Raw genomic sequence first — 21637 nt, 5'->3', positions numbered from 1 at the left:
GGATGTTTCACTTTTTAGCCCTCATAAAATTTTCACAGGTGATGGGCGATTATGTCATCATGTGTCATACTCAAGTCAGTCTTTCACTTGATATCAAAAACCCTTAATTTTCCATTGTTATATGCCTGGTGAATCATCAGGGGGTGCCTCTGGAAGGTAACCTAAAACCTATTTCCTTCACAAAAAAACATTTCAATATGCTAGAATATCTGAATAGTGGCATCAGGACCCGTGACTCACTCTATCATTACAGACATGCAGATACAGTTTCTCATTTCGGGTCAAATGATTTTGATAAAGTGCTTATGATTGCTTTATGATAGCTTGTACTTAGATTATTAGACTGACTAATACTACTACTGTGGAACAGAAAACACATTGCCTGTCGCTGATCTCTGTGTGTGTGTGTGTGTGTGTGTGTGTGTGTATATTTGTTTGCAATTCCTTATCTTTTTTTTTTATGTGCATTAACATGTTTCTTTGTTGTCATTTGCACAGTGTGAGGGAGATGTGAGTACCAGTGTCTGTGTGTGAGAATGTGTTTGTCTCGTGTATTGTTTCTCTTTTGGTGTTTTCTCTGGTTTAACCTATATATTAAGTTTCTCAACTTTTTAGGAAGTCTTGTGGCTATTCAAATGTTTAGTCATAAACAAACAAACAAACAAAAACACAGACATACAAATGGCTTTTTTTCTTTCAAATGAACACAGATTAAGCAGACATTGCTTAGGTCCTAACATACGTCTCAGACCATCATAAACAATCTTCAGGTCATCACTACAGAACCACCGAATTACTACTATGAATATCGACGGTACTTAAAAGTGCATTTTTCAATTTGCTTTTAATCCAAGTTATATGTTTCATCATTGTGATTAATAACAAAAATAGAGCCTTTAGAATGTCTAAATGTGCCAGTGTGTATGAGCATTGGCACAGGTGTCTCCCTCTGCTTTCTTCATCTTATTATTGAACATTTCCACAGCTGGTAGCAAGAATGTTTGAGGGGTTTGTCTGTCTACAGAAGGGATTTCCAAGGAAAGAGTTTAAGTGGAGTTTAATTCCTTATCCTTTACACACAAAAACACACAAGAGCTCCAGAAGATCCTAATGTTTCCGTTTTGCAATTTACGTGGACGCCTAGTCAGGTGAGTCAAAGGTTAGCACCTGGCCAGTCTAAGTTGTACTAGTTTCTCGTTTTCAGTCTCTAGGATTGATTTACGCATATCTGCTAGAGCCAACCACACAAGACAAGCAATTACCTCCACTTAAGCAAGCAGCCACACAATTGAAAGGATATGACATAGCATGTAATAAAGGTCTCTAATCTTATCTCCAGAAGGGCAGGTGTGGTTGCAGGTTTTTACTCTTTCATCAGCTCATCTCTTATCTATCAAATAGCAGCTGAGGCTTCTGATGCACCTGTGGTTGGAATAAACACATGCAGCCACATATCCCTCTTTGGGGATATGTTTTGACATCCTTGCCATATAATATGGTTATTTATGTCAGGTCAAATGTTTTTACTGTCATTCCAGCTTGTACACAGTAGAACAGAATGATGATGGTGCAGTCATATAACAATACAGCGGCACAGGAGTAGATAAACTGCATAAACAATAAACAAATAAATACACAGGACAGTTCATGTCAGATAGACAGGACTGCAGAACAGAACCGAGTTGAAAGAAAACCAAATTAGGTAGTTGGCTCTGGGTTGTTGATAGGAAGATCAGTGTTTAAGCCCCAGAAGACAGGGCAACAGAACAATAGACAGGATCCTAAAAGCTGCCACAGTTGGGCCCCTGAGCAAGGCCCTTAACCCTCTCCAGGGGTACTGTTTCATGGCTGACCCCATGCTCTGAGCCCAACCTCGAAAGTTGGGATAATCGAAGAAAGAATTTCACTGTGCTGTAATAATGTGCGTAATAATTTTTTTGACCGTAGTAGTCAAATCAATCAACTGTGGTACTAGCCTATAATATATATTACACAGTCATAATATAAAATATCTTATATAATATTGTAAAGTTGCCAATAGTAATACTGTAAAGTGCAGGTGTGCAGTGATTGATCTACGGTGGTAGCTGTTGGGAGCATTTCTTTTGTCCAGTTGAATATGGAGAGGAAAAAGTATGCGGAGGATTTCATCGTGAATTTGTTGAAAGTCTTGGTGAGAAAGTATCCAGGTCAGTCTCAAACCCCGGGTGGACAAGCAGGATCAAATTGAACTACGGTTTCATGATGTACCAGTCTCTTTAGGATTTCAATTTTTTGTCATTAACGCAGTCAAAAATGCTTGATTTTGCTGTGGCAGGTGTCAAAATTTGTGATGCAGAGCTATTTGTGCTTTCTTTTTTTTAAGAAAACTACTTAAATTGGTGAAATTACAAGCACAAGATCCTTCTTTAAAGCTGAAAACAGTGAAGACACATATGTTGTAATTACTTCCTCTGAGTGCTCTACATACACTACTCGCAAAAAGTTAAGGATATTTGGCTTTTGGGTGAAATTTTTAGAAAATGTAAAAAGTACACGCTACAGTGATATTATGTCATGAAAGTAGGCCATTTAAGTAGAAGCATGCAGTGGTGATTTCCTCATCTCAAACAATTTATTGAAACAAAAGCCAACAACAGTGGTGGGTATACCACAACAAAAAATGGCAACGTCTCAATAATTTGTCATGTGCCCCTGACCATCAATTACAGCTTGACAACAACGTCTCACGCTGTTCACGAGTCGACTAATTGTCTAGCTGAGGCATGGCATTCCACTCTTCTTAAAGGGTGGCCTTCAGGTCATTGAGGTTTTGGGGTGCAGGGTTACGAGCCTCTACACTGTGACTCCCGCTAGGTTTTCTATGGGATTCAGGTCTGGAGAAAGTGCAGGCCACGCCATCTGAGGTATCCCAGCCTCCAGCAGCCGTTCCCTAATGATGCGACCTCGATGAGCTGGAGCATTGTCATCCATGAAGATGAAATTAGGCCTGTGTTGTTCATGCAGGGGCACAATGACTGGATTAATGATGTTATTCAGGTAGTATTGGCTTGTCACTGTACCATTCACAAGATGTGGGGCAGTTCTGTAATGAGTAGACACACCTGCCCAGACTGTAACACCACCACCACCAAAGGCTCGTCTGGTGACAACAGTGGCTGATGCATAGCACTCTCCTTGACGTCTCCAACATCGTTGGCGGCCATCATTTCTGCTCAACATGAATCGACTTTCATCAGAGAACAGCACTGGGGCCCACTGGTCCCTCGTCCAGCGTAAATGCTCCCTGGCCTGGTGGTGTGGTCAGGTACCCTTGCAGGTTGTCTAGAACGCAGACCACGCTGATGTAAACGGTTTCGAATGGTCTGACGTGACACTTGGGTGCCTCTCACCTCCCTTAAATGTGCCTGGAGTTGAGTGGCATTCATCATCCGGTTCCGCAACGCGGTCATCAACGTGGGATGTGGCCAAAGGACGTCCACTTCTATGCCTTTCTGTGACTCTTCCAGTATCTCTGTATCTCTGTCGCAAGCTGCTGATGATACTCTTTGACACTCTAAGCTCAGTGGCCACTTCCCTCTGAGAACATCCTGTTTGAAGCCTCACAATGACAAGGTACTGTTAGGTGTCGTCTTGGTCTCATGATGTCAAAATGTGAACAGCATGATGAAGAGGACTGTTTAAATACCAATTCTAATTGAACCAGAAAATGTATTGGTCGATTCATGGATCAAACACCAGTTGTGAATTTTGCCGTTAAGCACCTTGTTAGAGAACAGCAAGTTATGCAAAAAGTACTGAAACACTGAACAGTTGGACATGTGCATTCAAAAGTGTAGAGAAGGTCAAATTAAGTTCACCTATAAAGGTTATAGTGTATTTTAGGTGCATCCTGAAATTTCACCCGAAAGCTGAATATCCTTAACTTTCTGTGAGTAGTGTATGTTTGACGTGAAGAGGGCATTGACTGAAGTGTTGTGATCCAGTCACATGATGTGTCTTGGGCCAGGTCTCTGAATATTGCAGAGTTTGCTTGATTTTGTGTTCATTTCTGCGTTCTCAAAATCTTGAAATCCTGGAGTGACTGATATAAAGGTTTATTTACAAACCACCTTGTAGACAGACACTCTTCAAACATTTTTACACAGTGTCCAGGTCAAAGGTAGGGCCAGAGGATTTGAGGGAGATATTTGTGCTTTTGTGTATTGTGCACATATATAACTGTGTACAGTGGAATTTCAGCATACAAATTTTATTCATTATGGAGGTGAGTTGTTAAGGCGGAAATCAGATTGTGATATATGAATTTTACTATAAGAAATAATGTAAATGCAGATAATCCGTTCCAGCCACCCAAAAATATGACCAATACGAAGCGTATGTAAACTGTATGGCTGATTACAAAGAACTGACCTAAGCTAATATGTGGAGTTTTTGGGGAGTCTGGATTTCTGTTCAGAAATTAAGCCTAGTCATGTACAAAAAGCTTTATATCTAATATACCTGTACTCTTTATCCTTTAATACTAACCATGGTATGTTAATCTTTAAAAATGAAGTAGTTCTTGACACAATACACTCTCATTGAATGGTACAACCCAGCATGTGAAACCTTTCATTTGGCAGTGAGTTTCCCTAATCCTTTAGCTAATTGCTGGATCACAGTATGATTAAAAAAAAAATAAATAAAACTTATGCATGAATGCTAAAAATTGCACAGGCTGCATTGTGCACAGACCCAAGACATAAGAAGCAGTAAGGGTTTTTTTTTTTCCTTCCCGTTTTCTTTTTATATGTTGATTATATAAAGAATTATGGATCAGTGTATAACAAGACTGCGGTAATGCCTGACCTCATTGTCACACACACAAAAAAAGGAAAGCATGGCGAGAGAGGAGGTGCTGCTAAATGTTAAGTAGGATATTACAATATTAACACGTCCCTCCTGTCTGAGGCTGCCTGCTTTTTGCAAATGACAAAAGGATTACCATTTAACTCTGCATCTCATCTATTTGCTTTGCTGCTTGCTTGCTTTTGTTTGTGTTTCCTTAGTTGTTACTAAGTGTGCTGTGTGCTGAGGCAGTTTATCTGGATGCATGATTCTGTGTAAAATTCTGTTTCCCCCCTTCACTTTTAGGCTGCACCTGATTTTCAGGAGACTAGGCCCCGCAATTATGTTCTGTCTGCCAGTGCATCTGCGGTAAGAGTGCTGCAGAAAATAATGGTCTTTCTCTTCCTGTCCCTTTTCCTCTCAAGGAACTAAGTCCCAACTCCTAAACGACAAGCACAGCACCTGGTTTACATAAAAAAAATAAAAAAAATAAAAAAATAAAAAAATAAAAAAAAAGCTTGCCACTAACCCTCCCACATACTGACCTTAAAATCTAGATTTTTCTGCTGAAATGGTCCCTCTCTCCCACGTGCATATTTTGTTGGAATATGTCTTGTTATAGTGAGATTAATCGTTTGCCTTCAAAGGACCGCTTTACGCTAGATAATCTGAATTTTAAGCAAATTGCTTGGATTTCAGCCAGTATGTTTACACCAGTCGATAAATATCAAAGAACAGCATTGGAAAATGGACTGAGGAAGGAATGTGTGTGGGTGGGTTCCTCTTTTTAAATGTCTATTTGTCTGGCCTCCCCGTCGTTGTCCGTTCAGTGACCTTTTTGTGATCGGTTCATTTGTCTGGTGAATTTGTATTTTTATTTATTTATTTATTTATTTTTGACCTTGTTAGAGTAAGAGTTCAGATTTGAAAAGGTCTGAACCTTTAAATATTAGATTTAATCTCAGAAATACAGTAGATGCTTTCAGAGTGGTCAAAATCAGGCCAATCACAGTCATCTGGAATGGCCAAAAAAGGTGGATAAAAACAAATTGGAACCAAATAACTAACGTTAGAATAGCCTAACTAGCTAAAACATTATCTAAATAGTTACACTGGGTGCAAACTGATTATGCCTAATCTCACTGAAGAAAATTAATTTATCGAGTAGAATCTAAAAGGTTTAGACACATTTACCTCATGCCAGTTCATACATCTTTTATATTGCTCCACTCCACAGACCTTGGTGTGACCGTGCCAGACACTCTTTGATTAGGCCTAAATCCAACCTCTCTGAAAGCTTCTACTTTTCACTGGGAATTTCAGAAAGAATCATCTTTGACCAAATTTATAGAATCTTTTTTGACATTTAAATATTTTGTACAAAAAACTTCTTGCATCTTCTCTTTTCAGTTTGAATTTTGAAAGCAAAGTGATATGGTCATGATTGAGGGCAAAGCCAGAGATGGTTTGGTGATGTAGCTTTGTTACAAATCCTGTCAAGTCTAGAGTTGAGCAATATTGGATTAAATTCCTTGTTTAAGAGCCTAAAAGTGTCAGTGCAAACCTGGAATTTAAAACCCTATCCCACTGATAAAGTCACTTTGACACAACTTTAACCAATGTGTTTGCCAAGACCACCATAAACCCTGTCTGTTTCTAAGTTGATATTAGAAATTTCTGAACAATGTTCTGGCCATTCCTTCTAGATCGTTACATCTATGCATGTTATATATACACCAATCTGCCATAACATTAAATCCATCTACCTAATAGACCTCTAAAGGCATCTGGCACCAAGATATTTGCCACAGATCCTTTAAGATGTAAGGTGGGGCTTCCGTGGAATAGACTTGTTTGTACATTACATTTTATAGATGCTTGTTCAGATTGAGATCTGGGGAATTTGGAGGCCAAGTCAGCGTCTTGATAATCTTGAACAAATAAACATACAACCTCTTGACCTCTGTCATGCTCCTCAAACCATTCCTGAGTTTTTGCAGTGTAGCTAGGAGCATTATTCTGCTGAAAGATGACACTGCCATTAAGATAAGATAAGATAAGATAAGATAAGATAAGATAAGATAAGATAAGATAAGATAAGATAAGATAAGATAAGATAAGATAAGATAAGATAAGATAAGACAAGACTTTATTGATCCCACAGTGGGGAAATTCAATTGTCACAGCAGTTCAACAGACAGTTAACGTGCAGGTTTTTAACCTAAAGATAGAAAGAAAGAGAATTAAAAAGATGGATAGTAAAAGAAAAGAAATTATGTAAAAATTATAAAAGAAAAGAAATAAATAAAAAATATTGCACAATACAAATAATAATAAACTAAATAACAATAAGAGTAGTAAAAGAAAGTAAGATTATATAACATTATAAACATATAAAAAATTATAAAATTATAAAATGGTAAAATATTGCACTTTGGAACATCACTGTAATGTGGTGGTGTAAAGTCTGACAGCCACTGGTATGAATGACCTGCGGTAGGGCTCCTTCCTACACTGGGGGTGTAGCAGTCTGCTGCTGAAGGAGCTACACAGTATCTCCACTGCCCAATACAGTTAGGGAATACTGTCGGCATGAAAGGGTGTATTTGGTCTGTAGCAATATTTAGGTTGGGGGTACGTGTCAAATAAAATCCACTTGAATGCTAGCACTTGGGGTTTCACAGCACAACAGTGCCAAGAGAATCACACTGCCTCCATAAGCTTGTCGTCTTCCCATGTGACTGTCCACATGTTGTAAAAGACACTCCAGGCCACATGCACAGCAAGCGACAATGCACTGTGTATTTGTTCATCTTTCTATCAGAGCCAGAATTAAAATGTTTTGGCAGTTTGTGCTACAGTAGCTCTTCTGTGGGATCAGACCACACAGACTAGCCTAGACTTCCCATGTGTGTCAGTGAGGCTTGGGTGACCCTGTTGGAGCATGTTTGGTAGGTACAAACCATTGCATACCTGAGAACACCCCACAAGACTTGCTGTTTTGGAGAAGCTTGGACTCAGCCGTCTAGCCATTTTTCCTGTTTTGATAATGTTCCCAGCACTTGACAGTAACAAAATATAATTCTCCTCACGCTTACTTTCTAGTGAACATTATGAATAGCTTTTTTTTCAGCATGTGTGTTTGATGGAGACACTTGTTATTATAGGCCTTGTCTAGTCTCTTAAGCACTTGAATTGTGGGTTTGTTTTATGCACTGAATTCCATGCTATTGCATCATCAAGCAGCTCAGAGGATATACAATGGGTTTAAGTGTCTTTTAGCGTAGGAGTCTTGTCATGCTAGTACATGAGCTAGTGATAGGTTTTAGTAATGTTGAGAGTGCTGTGGTTATGTAATAAAGAAATAAATTACTATTTTCCCCCCAACCTGACACAAGCTTGTCTCTTTAAGATGATTGTTTATGGATGAACACAGTCAACAGTGTTTTAATATCTATAAATATCGTATGATAATTTATAGCTTAGCTGTGTGATGTAATTTTGAAGAGGCTGTTTGTTCACTTTCTCAATGTCTGATGTCAAGTGTTTTATTGAAATGGGATGAAATTTAAAACACATCTTTTCCATTTCGATGTTAATCCGCTTGATACAGATGTGTCACCCATGTTCAGACTGTAAGCATGCTTGGAATGCATTTGGTTTGGATTAATGGCTGGTTGTTAAGCTCCATATCTGGTGTAAATTTGAGATAGTATTTTTGAACACTTTGACTTCATTTACATTGCAAAAAAAAATTGTAAAATTTTTGTAAATATTTAGCATGTAATTGCACGTGTGTGTGTGTGTGTGTGTGTGTGTGTGTGTGTATATATTCAGTAAGGGAAAAAATTATTTGATCCCCTGCTGTTTTTGTACATTTGCCCACTGACAGAAATGATCAGTCTGTAATTTTAATGGTAGGTTTATCTGAACAGTGAGAGACAGAATAACATCTCATTAATCTCAATAATCATGGGATTAAGGTCTGGAGACTGGCTAGGCCACTACAGGACCTTAATGTGCTTCTTTTTGAACCACTCCTTTGTTGCCTTGGCCGTGTGTTTTGGGTCATTGTCAGGCTGGAATATCCATCCACGACCCATGTTCAATGCCCTGGCTGAGGGAAGGAGGTTCTCACTCAAGATATGACGGTACATGGCCCCGCCTATCGTCCCTTTGATGTGGTGCTGTTGTCCTGTCACCTGGGGATGGTGTACTTGGGGTCATAGGCAGCATTCCTCCTCCTCCAAACATGGCAAGTTGAGTTGATGCCAAAGAGCTGGATTTTGGTCTCATTTGACCACAACACTTTCACCCAGTTCTCCTCTGAATCATTCAGATGTTCACTGGCAAACTTCAGATGAGCCTGTACATGTGCTTTCTTTAGCAGGGGGACCTTGCGGGCGCTACTGGATTTCAGTCTTTCACGGCGTAGTGTGTTACCAATTGTTTTCTTGGTGACTATGGTCCCAGCTGCCTTGAGATCATTGACAAAATCCTCCAGTGTAATTCTGGGCTGATTCCTCGCCGTTCTCATGATCATTGAAACTCCATGAGGTGAGATCTTGCATGGAGCCCCAGACCGAGGAAGATTGACAGTCCATTTGTGTTTCTTCCATTTGGGAATAATCGCACCAGCTGTTGTCACCTTCTCACCAAGCTACTTGGCGATGGTCTTGTAGCTCATTTCAGCCTTGTGTAGGTCTACAATCCTGTCCCTGACATCCATGGACAGCTCTTTGGTCTTGGCCATGATGGAGAGTTTGGAATCTGATTGATTGATTCCTTCTGTGGACAGTGTCTTTCATACAGTTAATGAGCTGAGATTAAGATCACTCCCCGAGAGTGCTCCTACCGTAATCTCAGCTTATTACCTGTATAAAAGACACCTGGGAGCCAGAAATCTTTGACTGATAGGGGATCAAATACTTATTTCACTCATTAATGAAATGCATTTTTCTGGATTTTTTTGTTGTTATTCTGCCTCTCACTGTTCAAATACACCTACCATTAAAATTACAGACTGATCATTTCTTTGTCAGTGGGCAAACGTACAAAATAAGCAGGGGATCAAATACTTTTTCCCCTCACTGTATATGTATGTGTGTATATATATATATGTGTGTGTGTGTGTGTGTGTATATATATATATATATATATATATATATATATATATATATATATATATATATATATATATATATATATATATATATATACACACATATATACATATGTGTGTATGTATGTATGTATGTATGTAGAAATGTTTATCTGGATTTCAGTGTTCTGGTCCTCATGTCCACAGTGCTGTTGTCTTGTTGCTTTATTATCTAGCAAAATTTACTAGCTGAAATAAATGATTTGTTAATGCCTATAGATGATGGAGTCCTGGAACGTAGCCTCTCTCAGCTGGTCTAGAAAATCACACTATATTTGACCAGGGTTGCTTACTTTTAGCTGTATGAATATGCAAGATGTCTGCCATGCAAATTCTGTGTTTGCATGTGCACATTAACGCAGAACGATTGTAAACAACGGGGACAGTGAAGCAGTGAAGCTGCAATGGTCTGATATACTATCTGTGTTTGTGCCACTGCCATGGCTTCTGCTAATATCTCAACCTACACATCATCACAGCCTCATCCACTCTGGCCATCTTTACTGTTAGACAAAAATAAATAAAGTGAAGTAAGTGGTCAAAGAGTGGACAGGTGTGTGTCTGAGACAGAGGTGTGGCTCTGCTTTGACCTCTAGTGGACAACGTTTCTAATGTTCCAGATGTAGAAATGTAGACAAGTATAGCTGTTGTGCCCAGGAGTGGATTTTACAAAGGCTCCAACCAGGAAAAAGGCTGGAAAAAGGCTGTATTAACATAACACCTGAACTGCTATAATATTGTGAAGGCAATATATGATGTAATGGCAACTAAAAAAAATGAGTCAGGACTCTGTTGACTTTCAGTGTGAGATGTTTTTACCTCTGTTGGGAAAAAAAATCTCACACAGTATATTAGTGTTTGAAAATGACACATTCAATGCTTATGAACAAGCACTTGGGGCATCTCAGAGAGCAGAAATTAGTCTGATATCACCATTTGTGTGAAAAACAATAGCAGTTTGGGGTTTTTCTGGAACTTTACCATGAATATATTGCTCCCAGTAGGCTAGATAAAACAGAAATACGTCTGAAACAAATTCTTAAAGCACTGAGTGTCTACTTCCATATAAGTCATCAAACTGCCACTGTAGAGTGTGACATGAGAAATAAATTCAAAACTGAACATTGGCCCAACAAAACAGAAGCAAATTCTATTTTTTTAAGAGTTAAATATTCTCAGCTAGGGGTTGTTGTATGCTGCTGCTGTTCTGTTGATATGTTCTAATACCTTTCCAAATAAAAAAAAAATCAGCTAGCCAGTCTCTCAGTATGGGGAATAGTTGGCAGACACAGATACTCTATGTACCCTATGTACAGGATGTTGTATACTCTGTGTAAATATTCAGTATATTCAAAGAGTTTTACTAACTCTGATATATATTTGACTAATTAGTTCTCCTTTTTGACATTCATGTAGTTTTACAATACAGCATGTCCCAAAAGTCTCCATTGTTTTCCATACTTTAGTTTATATTATATATATACACTTTTAAAAAAATCATTCTCATTGCTGGACCAGGAAACTGTTGTAAAGTTGCGATGTGTTTTGCAAATAGAGTTACATTTTGCGGAAAAGTGTTAATTTCCCCTGTGTATGGCACCCTGTAGTTTGGTCTTGCTGTTTGTGCATTGTTGTGCATTATTGTCTCAGGTGAAACTGAAAGAATATGAAACTATAGTACAAAAAACATGCTCCAGCAGTCAGTGGCAATATTTCATTGAAAGTTTTCCAATTGCTGGATTGAAAGTGTAGAAACTTGTTTATACAGTGAGGGGAAAAAATTATTTGGTCCCCTGCTGAGTTTGTACGTTTGCCCACTGACAAAGAAATGATCAGTCTGTAATTTTAATGGTAGGTGTTTTTGAACATTGAGAGGCAGTATAACAACAAACAAATCCAGAAAAACGCATTTCAGAAAGTTCTACATTGATTTGCATTTTAATGAGTGAAATAAGTATTTGATCCCCTATCAATCAGAAAGATTTCTGGCTCCCAGGTGTCTTTTATACAGGTAACGAGCTGAGATTAAAGTAGGAGCACTCCCCAAGAGTTAAGCTCCTTAACTGTATGAAAGACACCTGTCCACAGAAGGAAGGAATCAATCAGATTCCAAACTCTCCATCATGGCCAAGACCAAAGAGCTGTGCAAGGATGTCAGGGACAGGATTGTAGACCTAAACAAGGCTGGAATGAGCTACAAGACCATCGCCAAGCAGCTTGGTGAGAAGGTGACAACAGCTGGTGTGATTATTCCCAAATGGAAGAAACACAAAAGGACTGTCAGTCTTCCTCATGGATTTTCAGTGATCATGAGAACGGCGAGGAATCAGCCCAGAATTACACTGGAGGATTTTGTCAATGATCTCAAGGCAGCTGGGACCATAGTCACCAAGAAAACAATTGGTAACACACTACACCGTGAAATCCAGTAGCGCCCGCAAGGTCCCCCTGCTAAAGAAAGCACATGTACAGGCTCATCTGAAGTTTGCCAGTGAACATCTGAATGATTCAGAGGAGAACTGGGTGAAAGTGTTGTGGTCAAATGAGACCAAAATCCAGCTCTTTGGCATCAACTCAACTCGCCGTGTTTGGAGGAGGAGGAATGCTGCCTATGACTCCAAGTACACCATCCCCACCATCAAACATGGAGGTGGAAACATTATGCTTTGGGGGTGTTTTTCTGCTAAGGGGACAGGACAACAGCACCGCATCAAAGGGACGATGGACGGAGCCATGTACCGTCAAATCTTGAGTGAGAACCTCCTTCCCTCAGCCAAGGCATTGAAAATGGGTCATGGATGGATATTCCAGCCTGACAATGACCCAAAACACATGGCCAAGGCAACAAAGGAGTTGTTCAAAAAGAAGCACATTAAGGTCCTGTAGTGGCCTAGCCAGTCTCCAGACCTTAATCCCATAGAAAATCCCTCTGTGGAGGGAGCTGAAGGGTCAGCCACAAAACCTTAATGACTTGGAGAGGATCCTCAAAGAGGAGTGGGCCCAAATTCCTTGAGATGTGAGATGTGTGCAAACCTGGTGGCCAACTACAAGAAATGTCTGACGTCTGTGATTGCCAACAAGGGTTTGCCACCAAATACTAAGTCATGTTTTGCAAAGGGGTCAAATACTTATTTCACTCAATAAAATGCAAATCAATGTATAACTTTTTTGAAATGTGTTTTTCTGTATTTTTTTGTTATTCTATCTCTCACTCTTCAGATAAACCTACCATTAAAATTACAGACTGGTCATTTCTTTGTCAGTGGGCAAACGTACAAAATCAGCAGGGGATCAAATAATTTTTTCCCTCACTGTAGCTTCTGATTCAGGGGTCTCCTTTCGCCTTGGCTGGCCGTGGCCTTCGTCCACACACAACACAGCTCTATGATTCATAATATAAACTGTGGCTTTACAGAGTAAAACCAGGCTCCGTGTGACTCTTTCTAATTTAATGTCATCACTGCGTGGGTAAATAGCTAATGACTCCTCTCTTGTCTGTTGTGCTGCATGAAATCAGCTCTGGAGTGAGGAGGTGGACAAAGTAAGTGTACACATATTACAAACAGGGATTAGTGAAATTGCTTGGACAACATTAACGTTACTTCTACCCTCATTTACCACCACCACCACCAGTGTAATCATTAATATAGAGATTCTTGTTTGGATGTACAGGCTGTGCTACCTGATTTGAAATTTGTGTGTGTGTGCGTCAGGCAGAGCAGGAATTGCGTGTGGCTCAGACTGAGTTTGACAGACAAGCTGAAGTAACCCGTCTGCTCCTAGAAGGCATCAGCAGTACACATGTAAGTCAAATCTTATCGCAAGTATCTCTATGGTTCCACAATATGGTTCCACAGTGGAGGCAGGATCATAAAAGCTGCTCCTGGCTTCTGTCAATATTTGCATGAAATATTCCATTAAATATGGATTGTTTTGTTTTCTCCATTTTTCCTATAACAGCTGGTTTTACATAGGTTGTGACGCAGATGCCTCGCAAGCAGAAATGCTCACGGCAGTGTTCCTCATTTAATTATTTAATTATATTGCCGTGTAATATATCGCCCTGTGCTCCCATCATATTTTGGATATCTTATGGTTTATATGGATAGATAGATATATTGACAGTTTAATCTATAATAGATGTATGAAACATTTGTAATCATACATAAAGGCTAGGGTACCAGATGCATTCATCCAGGTTTAGCCATTTGGAAATGAATTGAAATTTTATATGCATTATTTGTAGTGTAGCTCCTGAGATTTACTTATAAACCCTCCCAGTACTGCAAATATGTCAAACAGAAATCTCCCATGCTGCTCTGTACACAATTTCTAGTGATTCCAGCTGGTTTTTGTAGTTCATCTTCCTTTACTATTCAGCTATTAGTAAACATTTTTGTGCTGATTAAGTTCATCAGGCATAAGGTGTTAAGAGACAACACAATGGAATAAAATTAGATGTCCTCTCATCTCTGTCTGTTCAGGTAAATCATCTGCGTTGCCTGCATGAATTCGTGGAGGCCCAGGCAGCTTACTATGCCCAGTGTCAGAAGCACATGCAGGACCTTCAGAAGGAGCTCAGTAGGTGAGTTGCAGAACAAGTGACAACATCTTAGTACGTTCATTTTAATTAGCGCAGTTAGACTAAGGAGCACGGGTGTTCAATACACTGGACTCTTCTTGCTATGTTAGAGTATGCACATATATTGTGGCTCGATTAGATTAGGGGTCAGGCCTGGCCCATGGGCCGTATGTTTGACATCTCAGAGTTACCAGTATATGTGTGAGTAACCAGTTCCAGTGCTAACAGCACCAGTGTTTGAAATTCAGTCCAAAGATTTCCATTGATTTTACAGAGGATTATTGGTACATGACTGTTTTTGAACCTAAAACCATGTTTATTCCATCATTGCCAGTTTACAGTTGATCAATGAAAAGCAGGAGCTGGAAAAGGTTTTATCCAGTATTGCTTTTGCTCGCCTGCTTTGTTTGGCGTTTTTTTGAGGTTTTTTTTCAACTTGTAGGACAGTTTTCTCACAGTTGCAACAGTCTTGTTCACACAGAGGTAAACAGGTTTGTTTCAGTCTACACAGATGTGTGGATGTTTTCTGCAAAAGGGTTTTGAAGTAAAAAAAAACAAAAACAATCCCAGTCCTTCATCAAACAGTCTGATCTTCAGATGGCCATATATGCCAGGGAGATCACACAGATCTGTTTAGAGCTACGGGAATTCGACTGTGCACATGTAGGGGTACTGTGAGGATCTGAAAGCTGTTTAGAGGATATGAAAAATGTTTGAGACGCACAAAAACAGTTAATAAAAGCTCGGGTGTTCTTTAAAATAGGGAAATGCAGAGGTTTATAGTGAGACCATTTTGTTTTCCTGAACACCAAAGTTCGTTTATACATATATTAGTCATGTAGGATCTTTTGCATACCTTTTAGAAAAAAATGTTAATGTTAGCAACAAAGCATTCAGTATTCTAGGATTCACAAATACTTGTTCATCAGATCTCTTTTATAAATAACATCCATTTTATTACATTTATTTTGATTTGAATTGAATGTTCATATATAATAATAACACACACACACACACACACACACAGGCATTAATCATACTAAATATTACGCCTGGAATATTTTGCGTATTTGGTCATATTTTGTCACAACTGTTCAGCTGGATAGTAATGTGTACCACGTGGGGACGGCTCAACGTAATCCAAATAGTATTTACTAAATATATAATCTTTATGTGAGTTTTGTGGATTTAAGGACACATGAAGTCATCAGCGTTTACATTGTTTATAATCCCGATTGGCCTTCAGTAGCGGGAAGACACGACACTGCTTGACTGAATTAAATACAAAAATAACTGAATGTTTTCTTTCTTTCCATTGCACTCAGCATAGATCTCCTTCTGTGTGACATTTTTTGAAGATGTTCAAGGACATGGGAACATTATTTATAGAACTTCATATTTTTAAAAATAATGGGAATGTGTCTGTCTGTGCTCTGACTGAAATGATTTCCTCTCTCTCCTTTCCTTTGGGCTTTCAGTACAAATGGAGATACGTAAGTCATTTCCTTTCTTAAACACGCAGCACCAGAATAAATCTTGAAATTTATGATTTCAAAATAAAAGATCACTCTATGCTTATGACACAAAATACACACCTCTATAGGGGTAGAGTGTAATTAAATGACTGCATGGTAGTTCCCAGTATTTATGCTTTGCTGTTTCTTTTTTTATTTTTTATTTGTAGTATAATGCAAAGACTTGAAAAGACATGTATCAGTAAATGTTTTTTCCCCCCCAGATACTATGTTTTGGGAAATCGCCAAACCTGGTGCTTATACTAACATGAGTCACCTACTTAGTATTAAGCAATCATGGAACATTTTCCTTAGCTCTGTTTACGTTCACTGCTGCTGTGTTCTGCTTACAATTAAGTGCTCCTGCTGAAATTTCTGTTTAAGGGATTTTAAACAATGTGCTTAACAGAAACTTCGAGCTGAAAGTGCAGAGCAATATCAGAAAGGGTGATTAATTCCCACAACATAACTATTTCAGTTAACTATTTTGTAACTGAAATAGTAAAAATAGAAGTGTAGCCTGCTTGTGGACCCACTCGTCTATAATAATTGCAATTTTGTCTTTCTTGGCCAGGTTTCCCAATGCCTTTGCCGCGAACCCCTCTGCATCAGCGATTTCCACTTCCTCTACTCTCTCCAGTGCTGCTGTGCCCGGGGTCTCCAATCCGGCTGCCTCCTCCAGTTCTCTGGACACACTAAAAATCGAGGAGGTGAAGGCTCCAGCCACTGGCACGCGCAAGGCCAAAGTCCTGTACGACTACGACGCCGCAGACACAAGCGAACTCTCGCTGCTAGCTGATGAGGTAGGCTACACAATGAGCTGCACACTGCATACAGTTGTAGTTTTGCTACTCACTTATGCCCAAATTTTCCCACCATTTCCCATAATTTGTGTGCCCGAAGCTGTGCTTGTCAGCATTACTTGCTGACGCAAACAAGGCAGAGTAATCAGATATACATATGCACATGCATTTGAAATTTAGATGCATCAGATAAGGCGGATAGCTGTCACACAGTGACTACAGCTTGAAATCTCATCACTGTAAGCTGATAACCAGTCTGCAATCTTTCCATATCTCATTATGCTGTAGATGGTTCCACATGGATTATCTACAGACTTCCCAAAAACCAGTTCTGACCAAGGCTTCTCCATGCGTCAGTGGATAATCTCACCCGGGTCTTGTAGATTTGTAGATAAGGAACTTCTGCTGTAAATCTTGTGCTCTTCCAGGGCTCTTACTGTACCATCTTTTGAACATACTTATTACTATTTGACTTAATATAACAAAGTTATAGATGTAGAAGAGTACTGATTTCTAATACCACTGCCTGGTGTCACGTAGTAGAGGACAGCTTCCTTTTTGTTTGGGTTTTCTTTCTCATGCTGTGATTTTTGTAGCTGGTTTTGGCTCAGATTTTTTTCAGGTTTTTTTAATGCTTCCACCTTCAGATGATTGAGACGATTCTGAGAAAGTATGTAGGATTTGTATGGAATTATTATTGTAACCAGAAGATGAACTGATTTCGGAATTGACCCAGTCAGGGCCAAGTTCACACCCTTTCTGGATGAATTACATTTACAAATATTTTCAGCATCAGTACAATGGAGACGGCTTCTTTATGTGTATTTTCCTGTCCCTGGTATTTCATTATTTGTTTAACTTTGGAATGACTTATATGGAAAGAATGCTTGATATGTAAGCGTTGTCTTCTTACTTTCTCAGCTAATTACAGTCTACACCGTCCCAGGTATGGATCCAGACTGGCTGATCGGAGAGCGGGGGAATCAGAAAGGCAAAGTGCCAGTCACTTATCTGGAGCTGCTAAGCTAAATGCCCAAACACAACATCAAACACACACACACATGCACAGACAAGTAGCTGTGTGGGAAAGTAATGGAAAATTTGCATGAGCAAAAAAAACTATTCAATCAGATCTGAACACTCTGGGACTTGGACATGATTATTTTGTGTTAGCTAGGTTCAGCTCATTCAATTCCTACCCCATAATTTTTATAAAGACCTAAGCAGTCAGCTTACTATGAGGAATTTCATAAGGAATATTGTTTAAAGATGTCAGCTTCCAAGATAGAGATAGAATGTAAATACGATGCAGAAACACCCTACTTCTGTTCTGCTTCACCTGCTTCACCTGTGTCTCTTCACATCTCTGGTGCCCATCAGAGATATTCTTGTGATTTATCATCTACACTGTAGGTTTTATGTTTCAAAAACTGAAAAAAAGTAAAATATTTTAATTGTAAATTGAGGATCGAAGAGTGCTAAATACCACCGGGGTTAAAAAAACGAACTAATAACTCTACATGTAGAAATGGAAAAGGAAACAGAAATCTGAATAAAACATCAGATTTTCGAATTCCCATGTCTTTCCTTTTTGTCCATCTTGTTTTTCATTGCTTGTCTTTGCTCAAGAGGTTTAGTAGCTGACTCAAATCTGAACAAGAGATATATATAATTTAGAGATTGTTTTTTTTTTTTTTTTAATGTTATGTGGAAATTATATGGTGGATCACCCTTCACAATACTCCATTATAAATATTTATTTATTTAAAGGAATAAAAACGCTATAGAGTGTGCTGTAAAATGAAAATAATCAACGACCATGAAGCTGATTTATTTTCCTCTAACAGCACAGTTATACCTCTTATACCACTGAAGACTTATACCATTGGCATCAGTTATATATATTTATACCATCTGCCAACTATTTTCATTTTCCCTGTTTCAAGTATGATCCATTACACTTTTGAACAGTATCTAGCTGCCTTAACCCTCTAGATCAGATCTGAACAGTTCCCCCTCTTTTATTTGAAGTTAATAAGACAAATAAAATGCAGCTTGTTGCTTAGAAACTGCAATACAACATCCTTTGTCAGTTACAACACACTGGCAATCGAGACTCCTTCCAGCAATGTTTTTTGTTTATTAAATAACTTTAAAAATTAGATTCTCCAGAGAGTCTGGCAAAAACAGACCCGGACACGTAGTTATATACTTTTACTCTAAACCCCACTGATGACAAAATGTAGTGTGCGTGTAGACATAATCTGTTCAGAAAAACATAATTGTCAATTCTATCAAGTCTAAAGACTAACTCTTCCAATTTGATGTCTAATTTAAAAAAATTCTGCCTTTGTAGCCTTAAATGCACGTTGTTTTTTTTTCCCTCCAATCAGTTCTTATTTCTATCGTCATCTCGTACAACTAGAAGAAGCTATGTAAAGAACACTAACAATAGCTTAATTGCATCATGTGATGAAATTGGTAGTGTTTGTGTGTGTTTGTGTGTTTTTATTTTATCGCCTGAAACTAGATTGTTTTACACTGGCAGGAAAAAAACAAACAAAAAAACGGTTTAGACGTTGGCTATCTAAAAAGTCTCTTCGTTTGAATTCAGTGTGACTGTAACTTTGGGAAGATACGCATTTGTGGTGTTTGTGGGAATTAAGTTTGTAAATGTTGCTCAAAATGGGTCCAATTACATTTAACGTGATATTTTATTTTTGTTCTTCAATGACTTCCCTGTGAAACACCATTACTCTCGCGTTTTACTCTTTCTTTATTCATCTGTGTAATCGATGCTTGTTTAAAAAGAAAAAGAAAAAAAAAAAGCAATGCATACTGAATGACTGAAACTTGAACATAATAAAGAGAGCTTTATTGAAATGCCTTTTGTTCAGAATCTCTTTTTGAGAGACAGCATTCTCTTTATTATATGTTAGTCATGCGGTTTGTCTCTGATATCCCTTGGAGTTAAACTTGCGGTGTAGCCTCACTCATATTTGAGCCACATGTGCAAGACAGAATGATTCAGTTAGCCTATAAACTTTCAATATGTCTTCCTGGGAATATAAAAGGATTAAAAATAAAAGGGGAAATGAAGCATTACTTATTGGAACTTGGAGTTGCACTCACAATCTTCCAATTAGTAGTCCAATGCCTTAACCACTAAGCCACCCCAGGGTACATCTAAGTTGTGTCTGACTTTCAGTCAGCCTATAAACTGTGCTTTTTCAATATGCCTTGCTGCTGCACTTGAGTTTATTTTGATAATACTGTCTGATAAAAATAATAACAGTTACAATTGTTATATTTTATATTTTTTACATCAAATAACGACATATTTTATAGCTATATGAGCAAAATGATAAAATTCTATATCCTAGGGATATTTGGCATACATTGACATTTTTACATTTCTGGCATTTGGCAGATCCCCTTATCCAGATTGACTTACATTTTTATCTGATATTATACAGCTTTTAAGGGATATAGAAAAAAACAAACAAGAGAGCAAAATTGCATTACTTGGTGTAACTTCGAATCAAGCTTGCAATCTTCCAATCACCAGCTCAATGCCTTAACCACTAAGCTGCTACAGATATATCTGAGTTGACTCCTGAAATCGAGGATTAAAAACTTGAAGCATAGCCAATGAATCGTGTACACTTTAAAATATGAATATAAAAATATATAAATATGTTAATATTCTAACACAAGACTGTGTCATGTTAATAATATATATTATTGAGCATAAAACTGTTTGAATATAAATAATTATACTGTCCAGGTGAGATGCCTCAAAACACACACACACACACACCCATGTGGGGCCAGTCAAGTACCCACTGATAAACCCATAATGGGCCCTTGTATATACCACATGGGCTTCACAAAGTGGGACCAATATGGGCCTCATGTATGTTGCCCAGTTGGGCCTCACATTCGCCCCAGTCAGAATATACGTGAGATTCATATGGGCTAATTTAGATAGGGCCCACATGGAACCCACAGACAAACCCATTTAGGGTCCATGTTTCAAGCCCATGTGGTGCCAACATTGGCCCCACTCTGCAATGTTGGCTGGGTTTGATCCTAAAGTGTATTATTTTGAATATATTATGAGCAAGAAATTGTTTTTGTTAGCAACCAATATTAAACTTAAATTAAATGAAGGGCTTCGCAGCAAGAAAACAACAGACACCAAAACAAAATAATAGTTTGCTTGCAGTTATTGCCACTGCAGCTGAGGTAACCAGTTATGAATGAGTCAATTCATTTTTATATTTACATTGTTACATTTCTGGCATGTGGCAGATCCCCTTATACAGATTGACTTAAATTTTTATCTGATTTTATACAACTTTTAAGGGATATGCAAAAAAAAAAAAAAAAGTAAGAGGGGTAGTATGTGGTACCACTTGGTGTAACTCGGAATCGAACTGGAAATCTTCCGATCACCAGCTCAACGCCTTATCCACTAAGCTGCCACAAATATCTGAACACCGACCTGAAATAGACGTTTATAAATGGTTAATGTGATGCAGCTAAATAAAGTAAACGTACTGTCATGAAATAAACAAATAAAATACTTTCAATCAATTTGAAACAGAAAAAGCAAATAAAGATAAAAAACAATAATTTCCAAAACAGGTCAACCAGCTGCATTCACAAGATGTTTCTCCAAATTCTTTCCATAATGATCAACTTCCTGATTTAGTTTTCCACAAAGTGTACATTTGATCCTAAA

General features: G+C 38.4%; 1 protein-coding gene across 11 annotated transcripts in view; it reads left to right on the top strand.

Annotated features, from left to right (window-relative positions):
* Positions 1-19773, top strand: part of sh3glb2b (SH3-domain GRB2-like endophilin B2b) — a 39793-nt gene extending 20020 nt beyond the window's left edge. For 2 of the 11 annotated variants that reach the window (XM_058383374.1, XM_058383375.1), the window contains 7 exons: positions 5137-5199; positions 13509-13532; positions 13705-13794; positions 14476-14576; positions 16052-16066; positions 16662-16890; positions 17812-19773. In XM_058383374.1, coding sequence (XP_058239357.1) covers positions 5137-5199; positions 13509-13532; positions 13705-13794; positions 14476-14576; positions 16052-16066; positions 16662-16890; positions 17812-17919 — 630 coding nt within the window. In that variant the 3' untranslated portion in view covers positions 17920-19773. The remainder of the gene's footprint in view (positions 1-5136; positions 5200-13508; positions 13533-13704; positions 13795-14475; positions 14577-16051; positions 16067-16661; positions 16891-17811) is intronic. The other 9 variants (XM_058383376.1, XM_058383378.1, XM_058383379.1 and 6 more) reach the window with 5 other exon arrangements.
* The last annotated feature ends 1864 nt before the right edge of the window (positions 19774-21637 follow it).

The sequence above is a fragment of the Hemibagrus wyckioides genome, linkage group LG28 (genome assembly GCF_019097595.1).
Source record: "Hemibagrus wyckioides isolate EC202008001 linkage group LG28, SWU_Hwy_1.0, whole genome shotgun sequence".
In the NCBI taxonomy this organism is placed as follows: Eukaryota; Metazoa; Chordata; class Actinopteri; order Siluriformes; family Bagridae; genus Hemibagrus; species Hemibagrus wyckioides.
Note: the sequence above shows the minus strand (reverse complement) of the source record. Positions and strands in the feature narration are given on the sequence as shown.